The sequence below is a fragment of the Magnolia sinica genome, chromosome 6 (genome assembly GCF_029962835.1).
Source record: "Magnolia sinica isolate HGM2019 chromosome 6, MsV1, whole genome shotgun sequence".
Lineage (NCBI taxonomy): Eukaryota > Viridiplantae > Streptophyta > Magnoliopsida > Magnoliales > Magnoliaceae > Magnolia > Magnolia sinica.
In genome coordinates, this window is record NC_080578.1 from 15,910,556 (window position 1) to 15,937,802 (window position 27,247).

At 38.5% G+C, this 27,247-nt stretch overlaps 1 protein-coding gene across 2 annotated transcripts; it reads right to left on the reverse strand.

Moving 5' to 3' along the window:
• LOC131248385 (uncharacterized) lies at window positions 1–27,247 on the reverse strand. 2 transcript variants are annotated; one of them, XM_058248655.1, is made up of 8 exons: window positions 27,180–27,215; window positions 6,300–6,353; window positions 2,533–3,031; window positions 2,214–2,377; window positions 2,054–2,134; window positions 1,795–1,870; window positions 1,596–1,694; window positions 1–617 (listed from the first exon to the last, which is right to left on the reverse strand). In XM_058248655.1, the coding sequence occupies exons 3-8, from the start codon at window positions 3,011–3,013 to the stop codon at window positions 478–480; spliced, it is 1,041 nt and encodes a 346-aa protein (XP_058104638.1). In that variant the 5' UTR covers window positions 3,014–3,031; window positions 6,300–6,353; window positions 27,180–27,215; the 3' UTR covers window positions 1–477. The 2 variants fall into 2 exon arrangements, with proteins under 2 accessions (XP_058104638.1, XP_058104637.1); XM_058248654.1 differs by lacking the exon at window positions 6,300–6,353 and having other exon boundaries at window positions 27,180–27,247.

Consider the following 27,247-nt stretch of genomic DNA (forward strand, 5'->3'; position numbering starts at 1 on the left):
TAGGCACACCAATATTAGTCATAAATCACATGTGGAGAACTTCCATACAGGAATACCATGCAAGCTGATACCTGCATGGACAGGCAGGTTCGTGGTGACATATGGTTCGCCACGTCCATATAATCTTGAATTTCAAGGTCTATGTAAGTTTATGGTCAGTGTGCACATCACATCCAACCAAATGCGAGGTGAAAAGGTTTTACAGTATAACCCACAGCCCATCTTCCTTCCCTTCCCTTCCCTTCAGTGTGTATATGTACCTATACATGCCCATGTAAGCCGATGCTATGCATGAAAAGTAACCAAATCCAGCAGGGTATTAGGAACAAGCGGCTCCTATCATGCAAAGAGATCTTTAGAGATAAGAAACATAAGAGAGAGAGAAAGAGAGAGAGAGAGAGAGAGCTCCAGCTCAGTTTTAGCGGGGCATGTAATGGGTTGCATAGAACCCATGCACAAACTACTATCAGCAACTGCTTATGCTCTCCCATTGGAAGAATTGAACCTGGCGTTACCACGTGATTGCGTCCTCTCTGGGTTCTGTGGTGACTCTGTCGAAGGAAGGGCCCATCCCCTTGACATCTGCCTGTTTTGCCCGCCATGACTACTTTCTCGTCCTACATCCAAAGAAATAGTAAAAAAATAATTTAAAAAAAGGAAAGAAAATCAGTAAACCCCTGGCCATGAGGAATGCTACAGCATTCTATGTACACAGCTTCCTACTTACACGTGGCAAACAAGTGGGGACACAAGGACTACTGATAACGAGGGCCACCCTGTGAATGGGCTGCAGACCGAAAGTCCATGGGATCAGATAACTCTGACCATTCCATTGTGTGAGTTCTGCAAACTGAATGGGGACCATTGCTCTGTTTTTGGAGGATCACCCATCTAAAGGCCACAGCTCGGTTGGCTATCATAGTTCAATTGCTTTCAAGTTTTGGGACCTAGCCACCCACAAGGTGTACCACAACCTAATCACCCTATATGCATGCCACATGTACGGTAGATGTGTTCTAGTAGGAAAGCGGTAAAATTCTACAATGCATGTGACACTGTAGCAATGCTCAATCACTGCATTAAATCAAAAGACCGCATGGCTGAGGGAATGTCTGGTTAGGTGAATAGGATGATATACATATAAGTTTTACCATTGAGAACTGATCACCGACATGCAGCTTACTGTACACTACAACCCATTTTTATGCTTCCAGAATCTTTTTCCAATTTGCACTTGACAATATCTAGTACTTTCCAGGGGGAAATACCTCTAAAAATGGGTTGTAAATCAAAATAACCTACAAGCGATTGCAGGTGATCAATCCTTTTCACCTTTTTGTGTTATGACATGGCGACTTCACCATTGCCCCAGAATATACTAGGAGAAAATGCAAAGAAAAAGGTGCATTCTCACAAGGAATAATCATTCATGCCATAAGTAATAAAAATGAAAAATATATCAGCGGAAGGCAGGAATACCATGGTATCTCACAATTCCACCAAACAAGACTTAGTTATATTATCTTCTTCTTCTTCTTTTTTGAGTTCCAAGTGAATTTCAACCTAGCCACATAAGCCTCCAAAACAAGACTTACCCATATGACCACTCTGGATCACATCGAATCCCTGGTTCCATCCAGGCAAGTGCTTTCTTGCATTTCCCTTCCAAGTCTCCTCAAAATCAGGAAGCTCATCTGAAAGCCACTAAATATCAGTCCAGTCAATCATGATTCATGCAAAACACAGAATATACGCACCGAGTGCACTATACACTCAATCAATGAGAAACTGCACCTTCGTTCAAATTGTGCAATGTCTGCATAGTGTCCACCTTTCCATCCGAGTTAAGCTTCCTTGTAACTGAATGGCCCTGCAGAAACCATACAAGCAACATGAACAACCGAAGAACTATGATCTGTCACCTCTGAAATAGAAACCATACCCTATTCTAAAGATCCAGCAACTGAACTCCACCACAGAAACTTAAAAATAAAAATAAAAATGGGGGAAGGGTTAAAAAACTTAAAATAAGGAGAAAACCAATCCATGATACCTTATCATGAATTCCTTTGGAGATCCTGTGAGTTGCTTTACGAGTAGTCGTATCAGCTTCTTTGCTCTCTTCCACTGTCAACTGTTCCACAACCAAGTAGAAGAACATAAGAACCTAACAAATCCCTAACAAATAAACTTCAAACTGCCAAGTTACTTACACCATCACCACCCGTCCTTCTAGTCGTAGATGAAGTATAATATGCTCCATTGGCACCACCATATGTTACCTTGGAGCTCTGGAAGCTGAAGGTCTGAGTTTGCGGCTGCATTCTATCTGTCCTGCTATATTCACTCATATAATGAGCATGCTTCCTCTTCCTATCTGAAAATAAAAGGACCAATTACAATAATTAGTTTGAAGGTGATCACATTTAAACTTGTAACCATAACAGGAACCTTCCCCAAAAAATTACTATAATATTGGATGAAGAGAGGCTCAGCCACATATAGCAATAACCCCCATGTTAAGCTATTTACCTTCTGTTTCGTCGTCCGGGTCTTGAACAAATGGTTCTTTACCCAGCCTAGAATGCTTTCTAGGGTTATCTTTCTTCTCCCTAGTGCCTTTATCTTCTTCTTCTTCACTGTCAGATGATAGCTCTTCAATAACTACTCCTTTTGACTTATTGAGATGAGGATCTTGATGCTCGACAATTTCAACGTTGCGCATATCTCTGAAAGGGCTCCCTCCTGGGCCGAATGTGCTGGGCCCGAGCATGCCGGAGCCGAGAATGCCAGAACCGAACATGCTAGGCCCAAGCATGTCAGGGCCAAACATGTTGCGCCCAAGCATGCCAGCACCGAACATGCTTCCAAAGGGGCGAGTGAAGAAAGGATCTTCAAATGGGTCCTTTTCGAAGAAGTTAGATAATAGGCTTCTTTGATCTCCAAAGCCCCCAAAACCAGTAAATGGGTCACCAAGATTGAAGAGATCCCTGCTTCCTCTTCCCCTTGCCATTTTCTTTGATGCTAATCTCTGAAATCAAAACAGGATATGCAAAAACCTTAACCTCAGCATCCAAAAAACAGCTTAATCAAACCAAAACAAAAATCACCGATCATATTCATGTTGTGATAGTAATGTCAAAATCAGCATTCTGGAACAACAAATCTTGTCTCTTATTTAAATTAAATAACATTGTCGGTATATATTCCATTTGGGGACACCGAGGCAATTAGAGCTGTACACAAACCAAGCTAGCTCGGTTAACTCGCTCGACTCGACTCTAAAAAGCTCGGCTCGACTCAGTTCGAACCGAGTTGAGCTGATTTTTGGAGCTCGAAAAAAAAAATCGAGCCGAGCTCGAGCTTGTCTGAGCTCGAATCGAATAAGTTCAGTGACTCGGTTATTTTGATATTGACGTTGCTCACCAAGTGTTTGATGAAATGACTCAACGAAAGTGTTGTTTCGGGTGCATACATTCTCCGCAGGATCGATTGGTGGTGAGGAAGGTATGATACGAAACAAATCACTACAAAAAAATAATTATAAAAAAAAAAAAAATTTACATGATCAAACTACCCTTGTATTTTGATTTTGATGCTGCCTATCGAGTGTTTGATAAAATACTTGTAAACTGCTGCTGTTGTTTTGCATATTGTGAGAAATTGAAGGTGCACTCCATGTGTTTGAGAAAATGTCGCACAGGCTCGAACTGGCTCGAGCTGCTGACAAACCGAGTTTGAGCTGGCCAGTTAGGCTTGAGGACCGAGCCGAGCCGAGCCGAGCCGAGTTCGAGCTGGGGTCAGCTACTGGCTGAGCCAAGTCGTGTTGTGCCACGCTTGACTTAGTTCGACTCGTGTACAGCTCTAGAGGCAATTCAATACCAAAAGATATTATCAGGAAAATAGCTTATAAGCAGGATTGTTATCTAAAAGGGTACGATAAAGCATCATCTTAGAATAATGAGATTTTGTGGATGGGTATTACTTGGGAACTCATACTCCCTTCCCAAGAAGAGTTTAATCCCAGCTGTAAGGACAATAAGATCTTATCCTAAGGTGATAGAGCAAAAGTTGGCAATCATTGCAAAGTTTTAGGGGGCACACCAGATTTTATAACAGGTGGCACAAGTGTGGTATTCTTTTTTCTCTCTTTTTTTCTATATTGTTTGTTGTTTTGTTTTGGGGGGCGGGGGAGGGAGGGCAGAAACAAAACCCAGCCACCTATCATGTCCTCCCAGTTACATCCCTAGAAAGAGGAAAGTTCCATTGCCCATGATATAACTCTTCCTTTACCCTTTGAAATACCATGACTAAAGATTCTCGTTGAAGCTCCTGTTAATCCACTCTTTCTATATTAAACACAACGTCACCAACAAAGAGAGGTGCCAAAGACTCTTCTTTTCTACCCGTCCCCCCAGTTCCACGCTTGAAACACAACATTGTAGGGAAGAACCTTAACAATCCTCTAGCCAAATAGTAGAGATCACAAATACCCCTTCTCCAAATCTTCTAATGAATCAAACAAATATCAAACCAAAGAATTTTGTTTCAAATCGTCATAATAATGCTTTACACCTCCATAACATGGCCTTATATAGCTTTAAAACCAAAAGAGAAGCCATAATCTTTTAAAAAAATGACCTAACTGCCCCTAAATCACATCACTATCATATAGGCCTTATGTAAATGAGCCATAACTTACTCAAACGGCCTCATAATTGCAAGATCTAGGGCTCATTTGAAAGCTTGCTCAATACACTATCGAACAGGACCAATTTTGTACCATTCAGACACATTTAGTGCCCCAAAAGTGGCCCACCAAGAAAGTGACAACAATGCAAAAAAGGAAAATTTATTAAATACTTAATCAACACCTAAAAACTAACTAAAACAAATAAATCCTTGAAATATAATGACAATTCAATTGATCCTCTTAGCCCCACAATGCAATCTGACCGTTCATCAAACAAGACAATTTGAACAGCTGGATTCTCAATATCTTGATCAATGAGCTCATGTGGCCATTTTGTTGCGTTAAGAACTCACCCACAAGTTCAAGCCAATAGTTGAACATCATGACAATCCGCCTTTATATCGTGTCTTCCTCGGCCTTTTGGAGGCAATTGATGCTAAAGACATGCATGTCAAATTAGTACATCACTCTTAAGATGGTGTTTTATGTAACACCAAGCCTTCTTTTGCTTCTTTGCGGCACTCCATGTTCAAGGAGTTAACTTCCACTTTTTTTGCAAGAGGGGATTTGCAAACCTAGATATCTTGAACGTTGATCGTAGCATCTTCCTTGTTTTTGGATTTCAATCTGTGGGCCGTGACTATAATTGAGATGGCACCATGGTGATCATGACACTATCCATCTCTTCGATCATCAAATCATCAGTATTTGTTAATCATCCATTCTCTTCTACCATGTCATTCGATGGTTGATCATCCATTTTCATTAGCACCTCCTTCAATCGAGCTATTAATCCATTAGTAGGTGTATCCACGGATCCATGGAGCAAGCCAACAACGGATTCCTCTGGATTTGCCAAACTTGCTTCAAACATGTTGTTCATTAGAACTTTTCCCATTCAATCAAGGGTTGCCACCTCCTTGAGTTCCTTGAATTCTTTTGCCATATATTCCTTAAACACTCCAACTCCTTCAGTTCCTACAAATTCTCCTTCCGCATCTCTTAAACAATATCAGCAGTTGCTAGCATTTCTGTGCAATAGGATGCTTTTGAATGGCCAACACGTGCCTGCCATCCTTCATAGCATCATGAAGGGTGTTTAAAAGAATTGCTCGAAGGCACATATGAGAATGGGAATGACTCAGCCGGATATGGGGGTCGATCACGATCATTGAAGAAACCAAGATAAGAATAATGCGGCGGATATGGATGAGCATAGGAATCCAAATATGGATAATCATACGAGGCATATGAACATCTTTCTATCCACGACATCTCTAAGAAAGAACATGGGCTGAATTGTAGGCTTGAGTTCTAGATCAAAGGGTTTTGGGGAAGGAAAAAAAAAGGGTAAGGGAATTTATGGGTTGGAACGGTTTTAGGATTTGGTAGGGTTGAAAATGGGTATGGTCAAGGTTTGATGTGTTTGATTTATTTTTTTTAAAATACCGGTTATGGTTAAGGTTCGAAGGGTTTGGGGAAAAGGATAAAGTATGATTAGGGTATGGTGAATTTAAAAAATAAAAGAAAAGGAAAAGAAAAGAAAAGGGAAGATATTGAGTAAAAAAAAAAAAGAAGAAGAGAAGGATTAAGATGAGGAAATTACCTTATCTCAATTTCTCAACGAAGAAACTTGCTCTAATATCAAATGATGCAAATCCTAAAGGGGATGAAAGGATCAAATTTATATAAAACAATGTTATAAGGAAGACCCCTAACAATCCTCTAGCCAAATGTTACAGATCACGATCAACTCCCTCTCCAAATCTTCAATCGAATAGAACTAAAGAAAGAAACCTGAAAATTGCAATTTCATTCCAAAATCATCATAATAATAATCTCTTACACCTTTGTAGCATAGCCTTATATAGACTCAAAGCATGTAGAGAGGCCCTAATAACAAAAAACAACTAAATTGATCCCAAATCCCGTCACTGCCATATGGGCCATAACTCACTTAGATGCCTCGGAATTGCATGATCATGAGCTCGTTTGAAAGCTTACTTAGTAGGCTATAAACGGGCCCAATTTTGCATCATTCAAACATCGTTTGGTGCCCAAAAGTGGCCCACCAAGAAAGTGGCGAAAATGCAAAAAAGGGAAAAAAAAAAAAAAAAAACTTAATCAAACCCTAATAACTAAGTAAAACAAATAAATCCTAGAAATATAATGACCATTCAATTGATCCTCTTAGCCCCACAATGTAATCTAACCATTGATCTCATCAAACCACGGATCTGGTTTAAATCATCAATGCAGACAATTTGAGCCGTTGGATTCTTAAAATCTTCATCAATTGGCTAATGTGGCTGTTTTGTTGCATTAAATAAAAATTTAAAAAAAAAATATTTTAAAAAGGTACACAAAATAATAAATGCAAAATCGCCGTGCATGAAGAGGTCACAACAGTCTCGACATTCTTTAAGCACATAATACACATTTGTAATCAACATATTCCTTCTTGACGATGGTTGATGGTAAGTACTAGATCTTTGGCCATTAGCACCCAAATGCAAGAACTCTCAAGGGGACAAGGATATACTTGAATACCTTTGGATGGCATAACTGGCTCACAGGTAGCCTCCCTGCAGAAAATGTTAATCAGAACAAGCTGAAAAATTCCCAGCTTTAGTGAACTATGATCACCGAGTGTCGTGGTTCACAGTATTAGGAACTACAAGTAGTATGCAGCCTTGCAATATAGAATAAACTCCTCAAGCTCCTCATCGATAAGATTTCTACAGAAACTAGGAAACCAAATCATTGTATTTCCCACCAAACTGAAACACTAAGATACGATAGCTCCCTGGCAAGACAAAATGTCAAATAATCTGGGAAGGACTTCACACCCTGGATTCTTCCACATCACAAGTCACACCATGTATCCTCCTAGAAGTTTATGCGATTGTATAGTGTAAATGCTATTCTATCTAGCTCCTATGATTGTCAAATTTTGTAGTGCCAAAACCTCTTGGAATCTGTATCTTGTGTAGCTCATCTTCATATTCAAGATCAAGCAATTCAAGTACAAGTTCAAGATGTTCCAATTCAAGATTCAAGCAGCACATGTATAAGAACAAGAGATTCTTATACAAGTTCAAGTACTAGATCAAGTTTTCAAGCTTCAACTATATCAAGACAATGTGTATTACTTTAAGAATTCAAGCTCAAGTAATCTTCTCAAGCTTAAAGCTCATGTACTCAAGTTGAAACACAAGTCACAAGTACTTCAAGTTCAAGCTTCAAAGTACTCCAAGATGTCAAGCTTCAAGTACTTTAAGATCAACTATCAACCGAAGCGAATGATGTTTCAACGTTCAAATATCACATATAAGGTATGAATGACCCTAGATTGACCATAGATTAGGTCATATGGATTGCATACTTAACTTGGATCATTATATAATTTTATAGGCTTTTTCTCGATTAGTCTTAGTCTATGTTCGACTAGTCCTAGTACTGGCTCGATCAGTCCAAGAATTTCCTCAACCAGTCTAAGGTTTGTTACTAATTTTCCGGATTTTTTGTTAGACCCTCGACCAGTCTTGGAGACTGCTCGATCAGTCGAGTGAACAATGCTCGACCAGTCGAGTGCATGGCTCAACTGGTCGTGCAGGCTACTCGACCAGTCGTGGACCTATCTTATCTTATCGCACCTGAAATTTTAAAAGTTTGTTGGTCCTTCGACCAGTCGAGCTGACCTCTAGGCCAGTCGAGTGAACAGTTATTTCACTTATAAATAGAACACGATTTTCAGAGTTTGATAAGTCATTCAAGCAAAATCAAGACACCACTCTGAGAGATAAGTTTGTAATATTCTTAAGCTATATTGTGTTCATTTAATATTCTTTTTAATTTTGCTTTTTGCATTTGATTTTGAATTCTCTATTCCAATCTTAATTGAAGAAGGGATTTAAGTTTTCCCCTTTCTTGGAATCAAAATCAAACCAAGCTAGCCCAAAGTGATTTAATCTAAAAATCATTTAGAACCCTTTCATAAGTGAGTGTAGACATTGAACATCTACTTCGAATTGGTTCTACCGGGCTTCATCAAAGGAGAATATCCAGATAAGTATATTTACATCTTTGTAAATCTCTTTTTATTTGGGGAAAATCTTCTTTTTCTTCATTTGGGTCTTCTTCTCCAACACGCCCTACCTCGACCGGTCGAACCCATCTTCGATTCCTCCATGGTTAATGCGTTATTTTCGATTTTCTTGTAAATTTAAGTCCTTTGCTCTTCCTTTTCTTCATTTGTATGGTTTATTTCATGCTTTATGACTGTTTTGGGGGTTTTCTATCAAAAAATCTGATCTAATAGAAACCCTTCTTGCCTCTTTTGCAATCTTTATATTCCTTGATTTCTTTTTTGCAATGGAGGTTAGAAACAAGAAGAAAGGATCTCATGGTCCATCTTCTTCTCGTTCCACTCCTATCACGGTGCGCCATCTTCGGTCACCCGAGGAAGATCCCCAGTATGTGCGGCATATTCGCTTGCGCAATGTGATAGTTGAACAGACAGTTAATCCTGATCATTTGGCACCAAGGTGTGCCAAAACGGTTACGTATCGGCCGTATCGGCCGATACGATACGGCCGATACGTAACGGTAACGGTGAAGGCCGATACGCGTTTTGGGATCGTATCGGCGTAACGGCCGTTACTGACCCGTAATGGCTAGCCGGTAATGGTCGAAAAACGGTAACTTTTTTTTTGCATTTTAAGCTTTGTTTTTGCTGTTTTTTTGAAACTTCTTGCTTCCAAACTGTTTCTCACTCCTCTACTACTAATTTCGACTAACCTTGGCTGGATATTTGAGGAAAAAACACATTATATTGCGGATTTTGTTGAATCAAAGCTCGGTGGGCCATTTTTCAGAAATTTGTCAAAAATAGGTATTTATACTTTTTTTAATATATTTTGTTGTTTTAATCATGTCATATGATGTGTTAATCATAGTAGAACATGTTAATGTGCATTTTACAGATTTGGGGTGCAATTTAATATTTTTTTTAATATTTTTTTAATATTTTTTTTAATATTTTTTTTAATATTTTTTTTCTATTTACGCATGAATTTTGACCCTTTTTTTTTAAATTCGAAAAATCATAGTAGAACATGTTAATCGTATGATGTGTTAATCATAGTAGAACATGTTAATGTGCATTTTACAGATTTGGGGTGCCATTTAATATTTTTTTTCTATTTACGCATGAATTTTGACCCTTTTTTTTTTAATTCGAAAAATCAATTTTTAATGGTTGTTTTGTTGTTTTAATCATGCCATATGATGTGTTAATCATATTAGAACATGTTAATGTGCATTTTACAGATTTGGGGTGCCATTTTATATTTTTTTAATATATTTTTCTATTTACGCATGAATTTTGCCCCTTTTTTTAAAAATTCAAAAAATCAATTTTTAATGATTGTTTTGCTGTTTTAATCATGTCATATGATGTGTTAATCATAGTAGAACATGTTAATGTGCATTTTACAGATTTGGGGTGCCATTTCATATTTTTAAAATATTTTTTTCTATTTACGCATGAATTTTGGCCATTTTTTTTAAAATTCGAAAAATCAATTTTTAATGGTTGTATTGCTGTTTTAATCATGCCATATGATGTGTTAATCATAGTAAAATATGTTAATGTGCATTTTACAAATTTTGGGTACCATTTTATATATTTTTTATATTTTTTTCTATTTATGCATGAATTTTGGCCATTTTTTAAATTCGAAAAATCAATTTTTAATGGTTGTTTTGCTGTTTTAATCATGCCATATGATGTGTTAGTCATAGTTGTTAATGTGCATTTTACAGATTTGGGGTGCCATTTTATAATTTTTTAATATTTTTTCTATTTACACATTAATTATGGCCCTTTTTTTAAAATTCGAAAAATAATTTTTTAACGATTGTTTTACTGTTTTAATCATGCCATGTGATGTGTTAATCATAGTAGAACATATTAATGTGTATTTTACAGATTTGGAGTGTCATTTTATAATTTTTTTCTATTTTCGAATTAGTGACTTTAAGTTTTTATTTGTTTATATTGGACAGGTTTTGCCTTGGAGCTTCTTAGGGTTTAGTTAGAATATTAAATCATCTTTATTAACATATGTCATACACTCATACTCATATCTAATTATTTAGTATCTACCTAAACCTAAAGAAATGTCTGGGTCTGGCCAACAACAAGTAAGTGATGATATTGGATGACAACATTGTGAGAGGGTTGGTGGTACTAGGCACCAAATGAAGTGCAAGTATTATGATAGACTAGTGACTGGTGGAATTACCCGTCTCAAACAACATTTGGCACATCGAGAGGATCAAGTTGCGCCATGCAGTAGAGTACCGAAACAGATAATGTTTTTAATGCAAGCTAGTCTGGATGAGTCGAAGGGTAAACGTGCTGTTGTACAAAAGAAGAAAGATGATATTTTGGATGCAGCTCGACAGGAAATGTTTGGTCCTGAATATATGGGCATTCGTGATGAAGATATTATTGATTCTGACGAAGATTCAGATCGAGAATTTACTATAGCTACGAGAGAGAGCTTGCATCTAGCTCGTGAAGAGGAAGAACGTCGCCGCATGTTTGGCACGCATGGGTCAGTGCGTGATACAGGGGGCGAGGAGGGGGAGTGGGAGTGCAACTGGAAGTGCAACTGCTTCTGCAGGTGGGAGTGGGGGGGTAGGTTTGGTGGGTTACGACGTATGTTTGAGAGCCGACGACAGACATCTTCACGTAATGCCCCTATATGTTTGGATGAAGAAGTAAATGAGCCTAGGAGACCCTCTATTGATCCAATCTTATTTAAGAAAGAATCAACTAAACAAAAAAAGATAAAACAAATGTGGAGTAGAACTTCCATTGAGAAATTAGGTAGAGCAGCAGCAAAGTTATTTATACATGCCAACATACCTCCTAACGCAGCCAATTCTCCATATTGGCAGGTGGTAATTGATGCAGCAGCAAAAGCAGGTGAAGGAATAAAAGCTCCCACGGCTAAGGAGATTAGGGGGAAATGGACAGATGCAGAGTATGCGGATGTGAAAGCATACATGGCTACCTTTAAACCTGTATGGCAAGCCAGAGGATGCACAATCATGTGTGATGGTTGGACTGGCCCAACCAGACGCAGCATGATCAACTTCATGGTATACTGCCACTTAGGAACTATATACCACAAGTCAATTGATGCCTCAGAGGCAACAAAAAATTCTACTTATATTAATGGACTAATGGATAAAGTTGTGGATGAGATAAGAGAGAAGAATATAGTGCAGATTGTGACAGATAATGAAGCAACATATAAGCTTGCAGGACATGTGTTGATGGATAAGAGAAAACATCTTTTTTGGTCACCATGTGCTGCCCATTGTATTGATCTTATATTGAAAGATATTGGGAAGAAGAAGAATGTTAAGGAAATAGTCGAAAGGGCAAGGGAAGTGACGACATTTATTTACAACCATAATCAAGTAGTTGCAATAATGAGAAAGTTCACGAAAGGACGAGAGTTGTTGAGGCCTGCGGCGACTAGATTCGCAACAAACTTTATAACATTAGAGAGTTTATTCCAGCATAGGGAAGAGTTGAGTGAGATGTTACTTCCTGAGAATGGCTCAACACAAAACATGGAAAGAAGACATCAAGGACACCGGTCGAAGTTGCGAACACTATACAGGACAACAAATATTGGAAGAAGGTCAAGGCGATCCTAAAGGTGATGGAGCCACTAATGAGGGTACTCCGTCTTGTTGAATCCGATGAAGCACCTACCATGGGCTTCCTATATGATGCCATGGATAAGACAGTTTGCAATTCAACGTGATTGTAGAAGTTGGGAGACTAATTGGAAGATGATCGACAAGAGATGGACAAAACAACTCCATCACGATCTTCATGCAGCAGGTTACTACCTAAATCCTAGGTATAGATATGCCCAATCATTTGTTGTAGATGATGAAGTTCGTGTCGGGCTAAAAAATGTGATAAAGAGATTAGAGCCTGACTTAGATCTGCAAATAAAGGCATTGAATGAATTAAATACATTTGGAAATCGCCTTGGTAGCTTTGGAGATGCTCTTGCACAGCATGCAGTATCTAGATTGCAACCGGCCGAATGGTGGATTAATTTCGGAGAGAGTATGAAGGCTCTCCAAAAAATTACAGTAAAAGTTTTGAGCCAGACAACATCTTCCTCTAGCTGCGAAAGGAATTGGAGTTGTTTTGCGCTCATTCATTCAAAAAATAGGAATAGATTACAGACTAGAACATTAGATAGACTTGTCTTCATGCACTACAATATAAAACTAAGAATGCGATGACATCATAGGAGCATTACAGCTGTTGATGACGGAGACTACTGTCCAATAAACTTGGACAATATTTATGATGAGGATGACCCACTTCTACCTTGGTTGGAAACAAAGGAAAAGCAAATTGAAGAGGATAGTGAAGAATTAAAAATTGATGACCCAGAAATACGCAGAGCGCAACAAGAGAGTCGTGCAGATGTGTTGGACCCAGTAAGAGGGGCAGCGTTTATGCCACGCACGGATACGGCTCAAGATCAACAAAAGAGTACGAGCAGTGGTAACATGACCGTGTCGGATGATGACGATGACCCCCCTGCCCCTGGTGCTGGCACTTCTGGTGTTGCTCAGTGCCCTATACAGCCGTCTACAAATCACGATGTCGATGAACATCAATGAGGTGGTACACAAGGTCGGACTTATGAGTGTACCGGTCACGATACAGCCAGCAGGAGGTGGGTACATCTAGTGGTGCACCGGGTCCGAGAGGTCCGGAACATCAGCAGGCTCATGGTCTTGGTTGTTATGATGGATATTCTTATGGTCAATTGAATTATGATGGTTATACTGAGCCTGTTCCATCACATTCATATTGGAGTAGCCCTCCCGATCAATATCCATATGATTATAGATATCCAAATCCAAATCCAAGTTACTCATCACAGCAGACGCACTCTCAATCTCAAGATTCTCAACAGCCTGAGTATGGGCACCAGTATGGCTATTCGATGGGCACTGGTGGATATCCTTACTCCGGGCCAGAGTCGTTGCCTAGTCAGGATCAGTCATCCTCTAGTTTCGTTGATCTAGTATTTCCTTCTGGCACTGGATATTATGGATATGCAGCACCTACACCTATTGGACAGCCTCAGCCTGATGGTGACGATGACGATGATGTAGAGGTCGAGCAACCATAAAAAAGCAGATTTTCATTTTGGTGGTGACTTGTGATTGTGAGTATATATTTGTGTTAAGGTAAGTATTTGCAGCAGACAGCTCACAACAATATTATTGCCATCGCGAGTACACACTTGACACTGCCGAACTTGTATTTAAAATAGCTCCCCTGACAACCAATCAAGTAATCCTTAATCAAGTTGCAGGGGAGTATATCAGACACTACTATTTTTTTTTTTTAATACTTGACTTGAGAATTACAGGTCATAGGCAAGAATCACACTATCACAGTCACGTGCACAGGTATGTTCGAGAAATTCCTCAAAAATAATTGCAAACACCTAATGTAAGATATTTTCATTTTACATTCATTCTAATATATCTATCATTGATAGTAGATAGTTAGAAAATTAAATACATGAATTTTGTAGTCAAATTCAGGTTATCTGGTTCATAAATTCATCAGACAGTCCGATACAACTTCTCACCAAAGAGTGGACCGTTACACCACCATAAACATGTTCCAATTTATAAATGAATGCATATTTGGAATGCTTAGAATATTCTGGATTTAATCCATATTTTTTCATATTTTTTTGACAAAAAAAATATTTGCGTCGTTACGCCCCCGTATCCGTATCAGTTTTGGAGGACACCGTTACGCCAACCGATACCGATACGGGACACCTTGTTTGGCACCATTTAGCGTTGTTCCTCTCCTTCAATCTGTAGGATGCGATAACATATTACATTGGGGTAGACCGGCATACCGCTCCATTGCGCAGGCTATGTATGCTTGCATTAGTGACTTCTCTTCGGAGAATCTGACGTTTACAATTACGACCAGAGAAGGTCCAATTGATGTGGACCGTCATCTTATTTCTGGGTTAATGGATATTCCTGTCAATGATGACGGTATTTCCATTAGTTCTCTTGTAGCAAAACCTTTTGAATCTGAGAAGCGAATGCTCACTAGAGTTTTATGTAATATGGATGCAGAATGAAGTACTAGGAATACGCTCGCTTCCAAGTTTATGTTACCCAGATACAGGGTTCTTTATAGGATTTTCATTTCAAATGTCTATCCTATATCTGGTAACAAAACCAAGCTTACTCATTCATGGTTTGTATTCTTCATTCTATCATTTTTGGAGTCTCTGTGTGTCTTCCTTCTCTTACTTGTTATATCATGATTCAGTTCCATCTCCACCCAGATCACAGTGACATACCCTTTACTTATCTTATGACTGTTTTAGCCACCCATAGTTTAGTAGTTATGCCTGTTGGAGAGGCTCTCATTCACCATCTACCCTTCAACAACTCTAACATTAACAAGATGAATTTGAAGTTAGCCCCAGGCCAAGCTGATGTGGGTGCTGAAGGAGCAGCTAAAGCAAATGAAGAAGAAGATGCTTTGCCTCCAAATGATGTCAATATGGATGACATTTTTGATGAAATTTAATCCAATTCTGCTGTTGATCCTGATTATCAGCCATCTAATTTTGATGCGCGTTTGCGCTCACTTGAGGAGAAGGTTGAAGGTATGCATGTGTCCCAAGAAATGCAATTTAAATATATGCGCAAATATTTTAGGCGCATTAACAAGGGACTTCATCAAATTGATCCTTCCATACCTGCTCCTTTTGGTTCGGATTAGTTTTGAGTATCTGATATGTAATAACTTTTAATACCTGAATTTCTTCTTGTGATTGGACATGTTTTTAATGGTTATCTTGTCTCTATGTTATCTTAACCTTACCTCTCTCATTGCTCGTGTTTCCATCATCATTTATCGGTTCTTTCCTTTGTCATATAAAAGGGGGAGAATTAATCCTGACATGCTTTTCATTATGATAAATGTGGAGAATGAATGTGGACTTGTGAAGAATATGGTTAGGTGATAGGTAGGTAGCAATTTTTTTTTCTCGTCTCGGATTCTATGCAGTAAGGTATTAAGGGGGAGTATTGACCAGGTTGTAACTGGTGCATGATTCTTTGACCAGGTTGTAACTAGTGCATGATTCTTTATTGTGCATGTATGGTATTTTTATTGATTTTGTTTTGTCACGAATTTGACAAAGGGGAGAAATTGTAAATGCTATTCTATCTAGCTCCTATGATTGTCAAATTTTGTAGTGCCAAAACCTCTTGGAATCTGTATCTTGTGTAGCTCATCTTCATATTCAAGATCAAACAATTCAAGTACAAGTTCAGGATGTTCCAATTAAAGATTCAAGCAACACATGTATAAGAACAAGAGATTCTTATACAAGTTCAAGTACTAGATCAAGTTTTCAAGCTTCAACTATATCAAGACAGTGTGTATTACTTTAAGAATTCAAGCTCAAGTAATCTTCTCAAGCTTAAAGCTTATATACTCAAGTTAAAACACAAGTCACAAGTACTTCAAGTTCAAGCTTCAAAGTACTTCAAGATGTTAAGCTTCAAGTACTTCAAGATCAACTATCAACTGAAGCGAATGATGTTTCAATGTTCAAATATCACATATAAGGTATGAATGACCCTAGATTGACCATAGATTATGTCATATGAATTGCATACTTAATTTGGGTCATTATATAAGTTTATAGGCTTTTTCTCGGCTAGTCTTAGCCTATGTTCGACTAGTCCTAGTACTGACTCGATTAGTCCAAGAATTTCCTCGACCTGTCCAAGGTTTGTTACTAATTTTCGAAATTTTTTGTTGGACTCTCGACCAGTCTTGGAGATTGCTCGATCAGTCGAGTGAACAGTGCTCACTCAAAAGTCCAGCAACCTTTCAGGGTCCTACTCGACCAGTCGAGTGCATGGCTCGACCGGTCATGCAGGCTACTCGACCGGTCATACCAGCCACTCGATTAGTCGTGGACCTATCTTATCTTATCGCGCCTGAAATTTTAAAAGTTTGTTGGTCCTTCGACCAGTCGAGCTAACCTCTGGGCCAGTCAAGTGAACAGTTTTTTCACTTATAAATATAGCACGATTTTCAGAGTTTGATAAGTCATTCAAGCAAAATCAAGACACCACTCTGAGAGATAAGTTTGCGATATTCTTAAACTATATTATGTTCATTTAATATTCTTTTTAATTTAGCTTTTTGCATTTGATTTTGAATTCTCTATTCCAATCTTAATTGAAGAAGGGATTTAAGTTTTCCCCTTTCTTGGAATCAAAATCAAATCAAGCTAGCCCAAAGTGATTTAATATAAAAATCATTTAGAACCCTTACATAAGTGAGTGTGGATATTGAACATGTACGTTGAGCATCTACTTCAAATTGGTTCTACCGGGCTTCATCAAAGGAGAATATCCAGATAAGTATATTTACATTTTTGTAAATCTCTTTTTGGTTTTTGAGGTTGTGCCAGGAAAAATCTCTTTTTGGTTTGTCTGAGATGATCCAGAAAATCTCAAAGTGTGGGGTTGTTGAATCGTGTAAGCCCACCTGAAAGACACAATTGTGAAGGTTTTAGGTGAACCTTGAAAAACCTATTTCATAGTGAACGCCAATATCTCGAGGGAGAGGATATTGGGAGTGGAGTAGTTGTGTGGCTGTTTTTCTAAACAGTTGGTGTACACACAAGCGAACCACTATAATTTTTGGTGTTGTGGTGGATGGTTGATTGTGGCTTCGTGTGAATGTTGTAATTTCTTTTTAAGCTTTTGTGGAGAATGTTGTAATCTCTTTTATACAAGTGTGGGAATGCTGTAATAAGCTTAATTTATTTTCTTTGCTATTTTTATTTTCCTCTGCATTGGTTTGGGATTTTGATACACGGACCGTTCTAAAAATCAGGTTGTCCTACCATAAGCCATTGGTTTTTGGTGTAAGGTTGTCCTTAGAACAACATCTGTATCAACCTCTCAATACTTGTACATTTGAGGTTGTTATTCATTTCTGCTTTGTGGGATTGTTAAGTGCTATCTTTATTTATATCTGTCTAATTCCGCATTTAATTTTTTAATTTGGCATAGTCCTATTCACCCCCCCTCTAGGACTCTTAGCTCGGCCTTTTCATATAGTCTCCAAACCTGGAAGGTAACACCTTTCACAAAATATCGATCTCTCCTATCATAGGTTTTTGTATCCCTAAACCTCTATATCAAGAAGATAGAAGTGTGATCCACATTCCCTCTTGCTTCCAATATTTAGCCAAAAATAACTTGATGCCATAAGCTTTCCTCTAACCCAAAGCTCCAAATCCAGTTTCCATTTAGAGCATGATTCATGATCGTCAATTCCTTTATCCCTGCTCCACTGGCTTCCTGCGACTTGCATACCTCCTTCCAACCCACAACGTGAAACTACTTTTAATCTCTTTAGAGAAGATCTCTGTAACTATTCATGTATTCTCTCCACCACAACGCCTCACAGCTGCTTACCCTGTTTACCTAATGCCTTCCAATGGACAAAGGCAAACCAAGGTAGGCCGAAGGAATTTTCCTGACCTTACAACTAAACCCTCAGCGAGATGGACACTCCCATCTTCCATTCAAATGCTAAGGATCTCACCTTTTAGCATATTAATTTTCCAACCTCCAATAGCTTCAAAACATCTAAACAGTAGAAAATTTGCCAGTTGTTCCAAATTTGCACAACAAAACAGGATGGTTCGTTCTTGTATTGATGATGAGCCGCCTACAAACTGCCATAACTAACAAGGATCCATAGATAACCTTCCTCCAATGCCTTGTTGATCATCATGCTAAGCACTTCAACAATCACCACAAACAACAAATGAGGAAAGACAAGGTGTCCCCCTAGACCCTCATAAAATGACTTTTGGGGTATCTATTTATAAGAATTGCATAATGCACAGATGCCCCACACATTTTGATATCCATTTCTTCCATCTCACTCTGAAGCTCCCCTTGATAGCTCCTTTCCTAAAAAATCAAAAGATTTCTCCATATTCAACTTGCAAATGATATGTTTTAAATAGATACACTTGCGCATAGTCGGAGCACCACCAATTGATTTGCCTCCCGTGTAAGAAGCACCTTGCACCTTGGATATGACCCTTCCTAGCATTGCCCTCACTTATCCACAAGAACCCTTCCTCTTTCACTTTTCTTTTAAGCTCAAGTTTAAGTGTATCTCTTTTGGATTTATCCTCTCCTGTTAATTCATTACTTTATTCCTTTTGGGGGCTTGGATCTCCTAAAGAATTGAGACTTTGACTTCCACAAGCTTTTCAATCCTTTCTATTTTCCATCCCTAAAGCAACATTTCAATTTCTCAGTTTCATCATCAATCCATGACCTGCCCATCCTTCCACAGAAATAGAATTCCACCATTCCTTCAACTTATTGGCAAAATCCTCCTCTTAAGCAACATCATTCTAATAGCCCATGAATAGAATTCCACCATTCCGCAAGGAGTATTCATAGCGGGGTGATGGACCGTGGATAGCTCTAATAGCCCACGAAGCTTTGGATGCAAGGCACAAGGGGGAAAAAAAAAAGAAGAGGAATAGGGTGCAAGTTGGATGATGAAAAGTTATATAATCAAGTAAATTGGACATTTTTAGATTACATGCTAGTTAGATTGGGATGCATGCTGGCAAGAGTGGAGAAGATGGATGAAGAATGTATTATAATGACAAGGTTTTTGGTGTTGCTTTCCCTTCCATTCGTAGGGGGTAGCTAAGGAGCTAAGCAAGATGCTAGACAAGGGACAGGAGTTTGGATTGATCATAGGCTTTCAAGTGACAGATCTATGGTGACAGATCTATGGCCATTGATTTCCCATCTCTAGTTAAACGATAATACCACATCTTTTAGGGATGCAAAGGCGGAAACGATAGACAATTTGAAGAAACTGGTGAGGTGGTTTCGCGATTGAGGATTAATATTTCAAAAAGTGCACCATTTGGGGTTTTACTTCTACCAACTAAGGAGTGTTTTAAATAGTGGTAGCGTGATGCGTAGTGCTCAGCCTTCTATAGCGTGTAGCGTAAATACGTAGCACGTAGCATAAGCTACACGATACTTCTATTTTTTAATTTAAAAATATGACATATAATAAATAGTGAAAAAAAAGGAAAAAATATAAAAATGCCTAAAAGATGATTCATTTTATCAATTATAAGCATGTTAAAAAATAGTTATTAGTTATCATATGTCAAAAGCCAATCCACATATATAAACCAAATCAAATAATTATCACATCAACAACTTTCTAAGCAAACCACTTTAATTAATAATGTCTAATTGAAACCACAAGTCACAATTATGAAAAGAAATAAAAATCCCATAGGTTAAAAGTATCAAGTATAATACAAGTGTCACATTCTTCAACATTAGAAACAAAGAAAACGTGCAAAAAATAATAATAAAATAAAATAGTAAAAAAAATACGTTGTAGCTTACGCTACGGACGCTACGCGCTACATAGCTATAGCATACGCTACAACCCCTATAGCGTATGCTACAGGGGATTTACGCTATTTGGGACGCTACGTAGCGCTACGGCCACGCTACGCTACGGGCGCTATTTGAAACACTGCAACTAAGTGGCAGCATTGGGGAAATCTTTGGGCACAAGGCAAGGCATTTTCCTACAACATACGTCTTCCTTTGTGTGTGGGAAAACAAGCCAAACACCTATGGGATAAAGTTAAGAAAGGGTAGAAAGGAGATTGTCACGGTAAAAAAGTAGACATCTTTCATTAGGGGGAAGATTGACATTGATAAAATTAGCTCTATCAAACTTACCAGTTTACATCATGTCACCTTTTAATAGGGCTCTTTATGAGTCGAGCTAGCTCGAAAAACTCGCTCGACTCGGCTTGAATGGCCGATTCGGGCTGAGGCAAGCTAATTATTTGAAGCTCGAGTTGAGTTCGAGCCGAGTTCGACTAGGGGGCATTTCAACTTGACTCGAGCTCGACTCGGCTCGATTAATAAATATATTAAATATTATATATTATATATAATATATATATTATATTAATATAAGTTTTAACTTAAATAAAATAAAAATAAAAATAAAAATAAAAACTAGTCTCTACCCGACCACACGCACCCCCTTTCCCTTTCCCTTTCTTTTCTTTCTCTACCCGCTGTCAGCCGCACGCCCGCCCGGACCACCACCACCAGTTTTCATTTCAGCTCCATAATAGTATGATATCAATCTCTTGAGATCTACTTCTTAAGCGAGAAAGCCAAGAAATCTGAGATGGGTTTTTCTCAAATTTGTTAGAGCTTCAAGGAAATCCAATGATCAGATTGGATAGAGCTCTTTACTTGGATTTCTGATCTGTGTTCTGCTCTGTTTCTTTTTTAGTACTTGGATTTCTACTGGTGGAAGAAGATCAAGAACAGATCGGTTCTTACAGGTTTCCTCATCCGATTCGAAGCTTTGTTTGATTTTTTTCATTGAGTTTTGTTTTGATTCTCCTAAGATTTTTGAATTTTTCATCAATGGAGGAGGATCAAGAACAGAATCCATTACTCTCTCACCCAACAAGCTCGAGCTCGACTCGAGGTAAACTCGACTCGACTCGAACCACTAGCTCGACTTGAACTCGACTCGACAGCTTTGGCAAACAAGCCAAGCTTCAATGTTGAGCTCGAGGCCAAGCTCGAGCTCGAGTACAGCAAGGACAAGCCGAGCCGAGCTTGGCCCACCTCGACTCAACTCGGCTCAATGCCCACCTCTACCTTTTAAGTGCCTGGCATCAGTTATTGAAAAATTAGAAAGGTTGAGAAAGAATTTCCTATGGCAAGGAGCAGAGGTCAAGCACAAATTCCAGCTCCTAAAATGGGAGGTGGTATGTAAACCATATAGGGAGGAAGTGAGTAAGAAATTTGGAGTAGGCGAACCAAAGGAAGTGGTTGTGGAGGTTCAAGACAACATAAGGAAGACTATGGAAGGAGATTATTGTAAATAAATATGGCGCTCAGGTAGGAGATGGTGGGTGAAGAACTCATCGTTTTATTAAGCTTCGGGGTTGTGGAAAATGTTGTCAAAATCGTTATCATATCGCAAATCGTAATTGGGGTTGAATCGTATCAAATCACAAATCGTAAGATTTTTTTATAATTTTCTTAAAAAATTAAAAATATGAAAAATATAAATAAATCATAAAAAAATTTAAAACTCAGTAATCATCCTTTTGCCATCAATATGCACCAAGTAATACCATGTCACGATAGTGTAAAAGGACTCTTATCTTTCCTTTTTTTGTCTTTTAAGAAATTTTCCTTAAAAAACTTACAAGGATTATTTAATCATTTATATTCTTATTACCTTTCTTGAATGTAAAATCACATTAGAAAAGGTGCATTTGATTTTGTAGATTGACCAAGAAAAAAGATATTTTGATTTCTAACCATTAGTCCACAATACATATAAGTCAACCTAATAGTAACCATCCATAAAAACATACCAAATAAGTCATACAACAATTTGGTGATTCGACCAGTTAAGAAGCAAGAAATTATTAAAATAGAACTCTACAATTTAATGTTTAAGAGAATATATATATATCATTTAATCACTTATAAAAAACAAAATTAAATAATTTACACTTTCTAAACGGTTCTTTTTTACTTTTTTCTTTTTTTTGAAAGGTTTTTTCTAAACGATTCTTAAAGCCCCCACCAATTTAAAAACATAAAATAAAAGCCAAATGAAGCTTAAAATAGAAGAGAACAAGTACAATTTGAATAGTAAATTAGGATTTGCATCATAAATCGTAGGATTCAAATCATAAAATCGTAGAATTCATATAAAGATGGATTCAGGGGTGCGATTCAAATCGTTTTGCTTAAGATTCGACTCAAATCATAAATCGTAGGATTTTGACAACACTAGTTGTGGATAGCATCATTGAGGGGCAATTATAAGGACGAGATCAGATTCTCCTAGTGAGATGACAAGAGAATTAGATTTTGGAAGGTCTTGTGGATAGGCAAATTTCCTCTAATGGTTGCCTTTCCTTTAATAGCGAGAGTAGTTGAAGGCGTGGACGTGATTGTAGTTGGTGCTTTTCGATAGTGGGTGACTCAGTGGAGGTCCATACATTGTCAAAGGAACCTATCAAATGAGGAAGTGGAGGAATATATACGACTAATAGAATGGCTTCACTAACTAAAGTACTAACTACACACGGAAGACTCGATGGTTAGGATGTCAGAAAAATCGAGGAGATTCTTGATCCGATCTTTCTACAAAATGTTAAAGTAGTCGCCCGTGGAAGAAAACAACGACAACTTATCTTTCCTTTGGTCGGCCAAGCTCCCACACAAAGTTGCGGGTATTCACATGGCTGGCAAGTAGAAACAAAATTCTTACCATCGACAACCTTCAGAAGAGAGCAATGGTAATTCCAAATTATTGCACAATGTATATGGGGGATACAGAGATGGTGGACCATCTATTTCTCCATTGTTCTTTTGTGAGGAATACATGGGTTAAGTTCATTGCACTTTTCGATGACCCTCGGGTGATGCCGGGAACCATGAAGGCTCTTTTACTAGCATGGTCGACTGCTAGAATAGGGAAAAAGGCGGCTACGATGAGAAAATTGATACTGATGGTTGTGCTATGGGCAATATGGAGGGAGATGAATGATTGATGTTTTCAAAACAAGAAAGGATCTGTGGGGGATGTATATAGGAGGGTAAAATGGATATCATTGGGAGGGCTTCTCATATGAGGGGGTTTGGCCAATATGAATGGCATCTCATGTTAAGTACGTAAATCTTTTTGTATGTTCTTAGCTTTTGCTCTAAGCAATAAATTTGTCGCCTTTCAAACAAAAGGTTGTATCAGCTCAAATCAAAGATTCAAAATGGAATGGGACCCTAAGACTAAGAGTCTATTTATTTCTAGAATAATTGGGTAATGGTTCAAGGTAGGCCTCAAAATAACACTGAGCAACACCCGGATAAAAATCTTATGGATCAACGGACGCTAGAAAACTTGTTATTGGGCTATCTTGATTATTAGTCCATGAGTATTTGCAATCAATCATAGAGATCAATGGTGAAATGATACACTCCATGGTTTTGCACTTCACTCTGAAGGCTGACCTCGATTACCTCCCTAAAAATAGCACATTCATTTTGATTGTAGGGGCCATAAACAGTCATGAAAATCCACCTGGAGTTTCTGCATATTTCCTACAATAAATTGAGACTGCGAACTACCCAATTATTGGGTCTATGTGCAGCAAATTCATTCTCAAAACCCACACCTATACCTCTTGGCACCCAATCGAATCTAAGGCAACCCAAATTCGATCATCCACCCTCCCAAACTGACGGGAGTGTGGAAATATTTTTAAGCAAGCAACGATATCATCAGCAGCAGAAGCATGTGTGTGTGTACATATCATCATCATCATCATCTAAGCCTTGCACCAACTAAGTGGTGTGTCTCCTATGAACCAAACTGTAAAAACATTACATGCAAGCAAGGGGGTGCATGGCTTGGGTGGCGCTCACCGTGATATGTTTCCAAAATCCACTCCAAACATCAGGTGCATGATCACATGTTAGGCCTAAGGCTACAATGCCGGACAAAGTTGTAATTCATGTGGGCCACACCAAGGAAAATACTTGGAAGGGGACGCCCAACCTTGATTTCTTACAGGACCCATCATGATGTGTGTGTACAATCCAGTCTAAACAGGATATCAAAAAACACTTATGTAATGGCCATAACAGTTGTTATGTAATAGGAACAATGGTAACTGTTATGCATTATGAGGCCATATTACAGAAGAAGAAAAAAAAAAGAGCCCTATAATGGTCCATTGAAGGGCAGAAACAGGGCTTTTTTCTTGTTTTTTTTTTTTCAAGAGAGAGAGAGAGAGGCCATAACGGGCATTGCGGCCCATGTTCTAATGGTAATGGCAGTGGCAATTATGGCCACCGGTACCATTATGGAATACCTTGACTCCTACCATCAGTTGTGTCACCCATCATTATGCCCAGGGCCCAAAAATCAGGTTGACCCATGACTTAGGTGCATGACACCAAAGGAAACAGTTGGGAAAGGAACATCCACCCTTGATTTTTTATAGGCCCTCCATGATGATTACATGAAATCCACTCCAATCATCAGCTGCCTCACAAAAATTTATGCCTAGGGCCACGTGATTAGGCCCATTGTGATTTATGTGGGCCACATCAAGGGAAACAATTTGAGGGTGGTCATCCCCCTGCACACTGTTTTCATTTGTGTGATCCACCTGAATCATGGATGTGGTTGATTTTTAGGCCTTGGGCAATAACATGGGCTGACACATTTAATGGCCAAAGTGAATTTCAAGGGGGGTGGGTGGGGCTAGTGTGGGTTGACGGCAACGCATATGATAGCCGGAGTGGATTTCACAAACACATCACGATGGGGCCCACCTAGGCCTAACCCCTATTTTCTCGCACACAGACACTGTGTGTGTGTGTGTTGACAGTGACGAATGTGATAGCCGGAGTGGATTTCACAAACACATCACAATGGGGCCCACCTAGGCCTAACCCCTATTTTCTCGCACTCACACACCTCTATGTGTGTGTGTGCGCGTGTAAGATTGAAATACATCAGGCCAAGAGGCCAAAACCCACCAAAAAACAGAGTTTCTTTTTGTGTATGAAAGAGAGAGATAAGGTTGCAATACATCAGGCCAAGACGCCAAAACCCACCATAAAAAACAGAAAGCTACAGACAATTGGGCTCTTTAGATTCACTAAACTAAGCAAAATGTTTAACCATGAATGGGAGGCCTATAAAACAACACCAACTCCCAAAGAATAGGGACAAACAGCCCCAAATCTCCCGTAGAATTGAGGCTTTGAATTACACAAGCTTTCCAAAGTGTTCCATTTTTCACCTTCCAAAAAAGAAAAGAAAAAGAAAAGTTCCATTTTCCATTTCTTAATGTAACATTTTCTCAATTCCACTATCAATATGACCTGCCTATCCTTCCACATGACTTGAATTCAATCACCTTATTGGGTTGATTTTAAATTTTATTTACAGGATTGCTCTCTCAAAGGGTATGAGAAAGAATTTTCTACAGAGACATGATATCAATTAGTTTAGTAGCCTTCGAGGTTTCAGTTAGGATCTCATGCTCCCTTCTCAAGAAGAGTTCCTGGGTTTCTCTCTCAGTTCTTCTAGAAATGGCAAGCAGGTATCAATAGATTGTGTGTGTGTCCCACGGAGATGCTGATTCAGGTCACAAGAAAGGTGCTAAGGGTTTCTTAAGGTGATACATATATAGAGAGACAAAGGTTAGTGATCATTACTAGGTTCTCCAAAGGTAAAACGATATCTTGAATGTTGTACTCTGAAATAGTGAAATACTTAGTAGGTGGTTTTCCAATGGATGTAGTCAGATACTGTCACAAACTACATACATCCTAGTTATTGTTTGGTTGTGGCTGCGCCTGCACTTTTTATCTTTGCCATGACCCACCTTTTTTTTTTTTTTTTTGGGTCATCAAAAAATTGAATTATCCTGTTTTCAGATTTTCTTCTCCAAGTACCAATTTTTATAATAGAAGAGAACGAATTTTCACAACAGACGAAAACTACCATTCTAAACAAGAATATGAGAGATGAAATCTCACAACAACTAAGAAATGGAAAATCCCTCAACGGTGCCTTTTTTCCACCGAAATCAAACAGAAAAATTCAACGTATTGAAAAACCAACCAAACAACAATGAGATTGAAAACTTCCAAGAATCAAAGACATAATTGTTAGGTGCTTTTTCACCCAAACCATGAGTGATGAAAAGCAGATCATGCTTGCACTTGGACCAGAACAATGCCTTCCGAACTTAACAAACACATGCTGCATTTTCCAATCCAGAACCCATTTCTCAGACATCCAAACATGTGGAATCAAAACCTTGTCATTCAGAAGAAAACAAAAACCAAAAACAGAGAATTTTCAACAGAATTCTCTGCAAATTTAGCAGAAATCAAACATCATCGTCATCATTGACAAAAAAAATTTGCAGGATCAAAATCTCATCGAATTTAAAATCCCCAAAAACCATATCGGTTTCTCCACCAAAACCTAGATTTTGGGTCCACAAAATCGTAAGGAAGAACAACCTTACGACCGCATAAATCGAATTTTTCAGCGTCAACAGCGATCGAACACATCGCCAAAAAGGAATTCAATGATAAAAACCAAATCAAAACCCCTAAAAGAAAATAGGAAAAAAAAAATGGCCTTCTCCATGAAACCCTAGAATCCGAAGTAAAGAATTAAAGAATAGCATTCGCATACCTCTTCAAATCGTCGTGAGAGAGCTGCCGTTTGATTTGTGTTTTCTCGTTGCTGCAGATGAAAGGGAG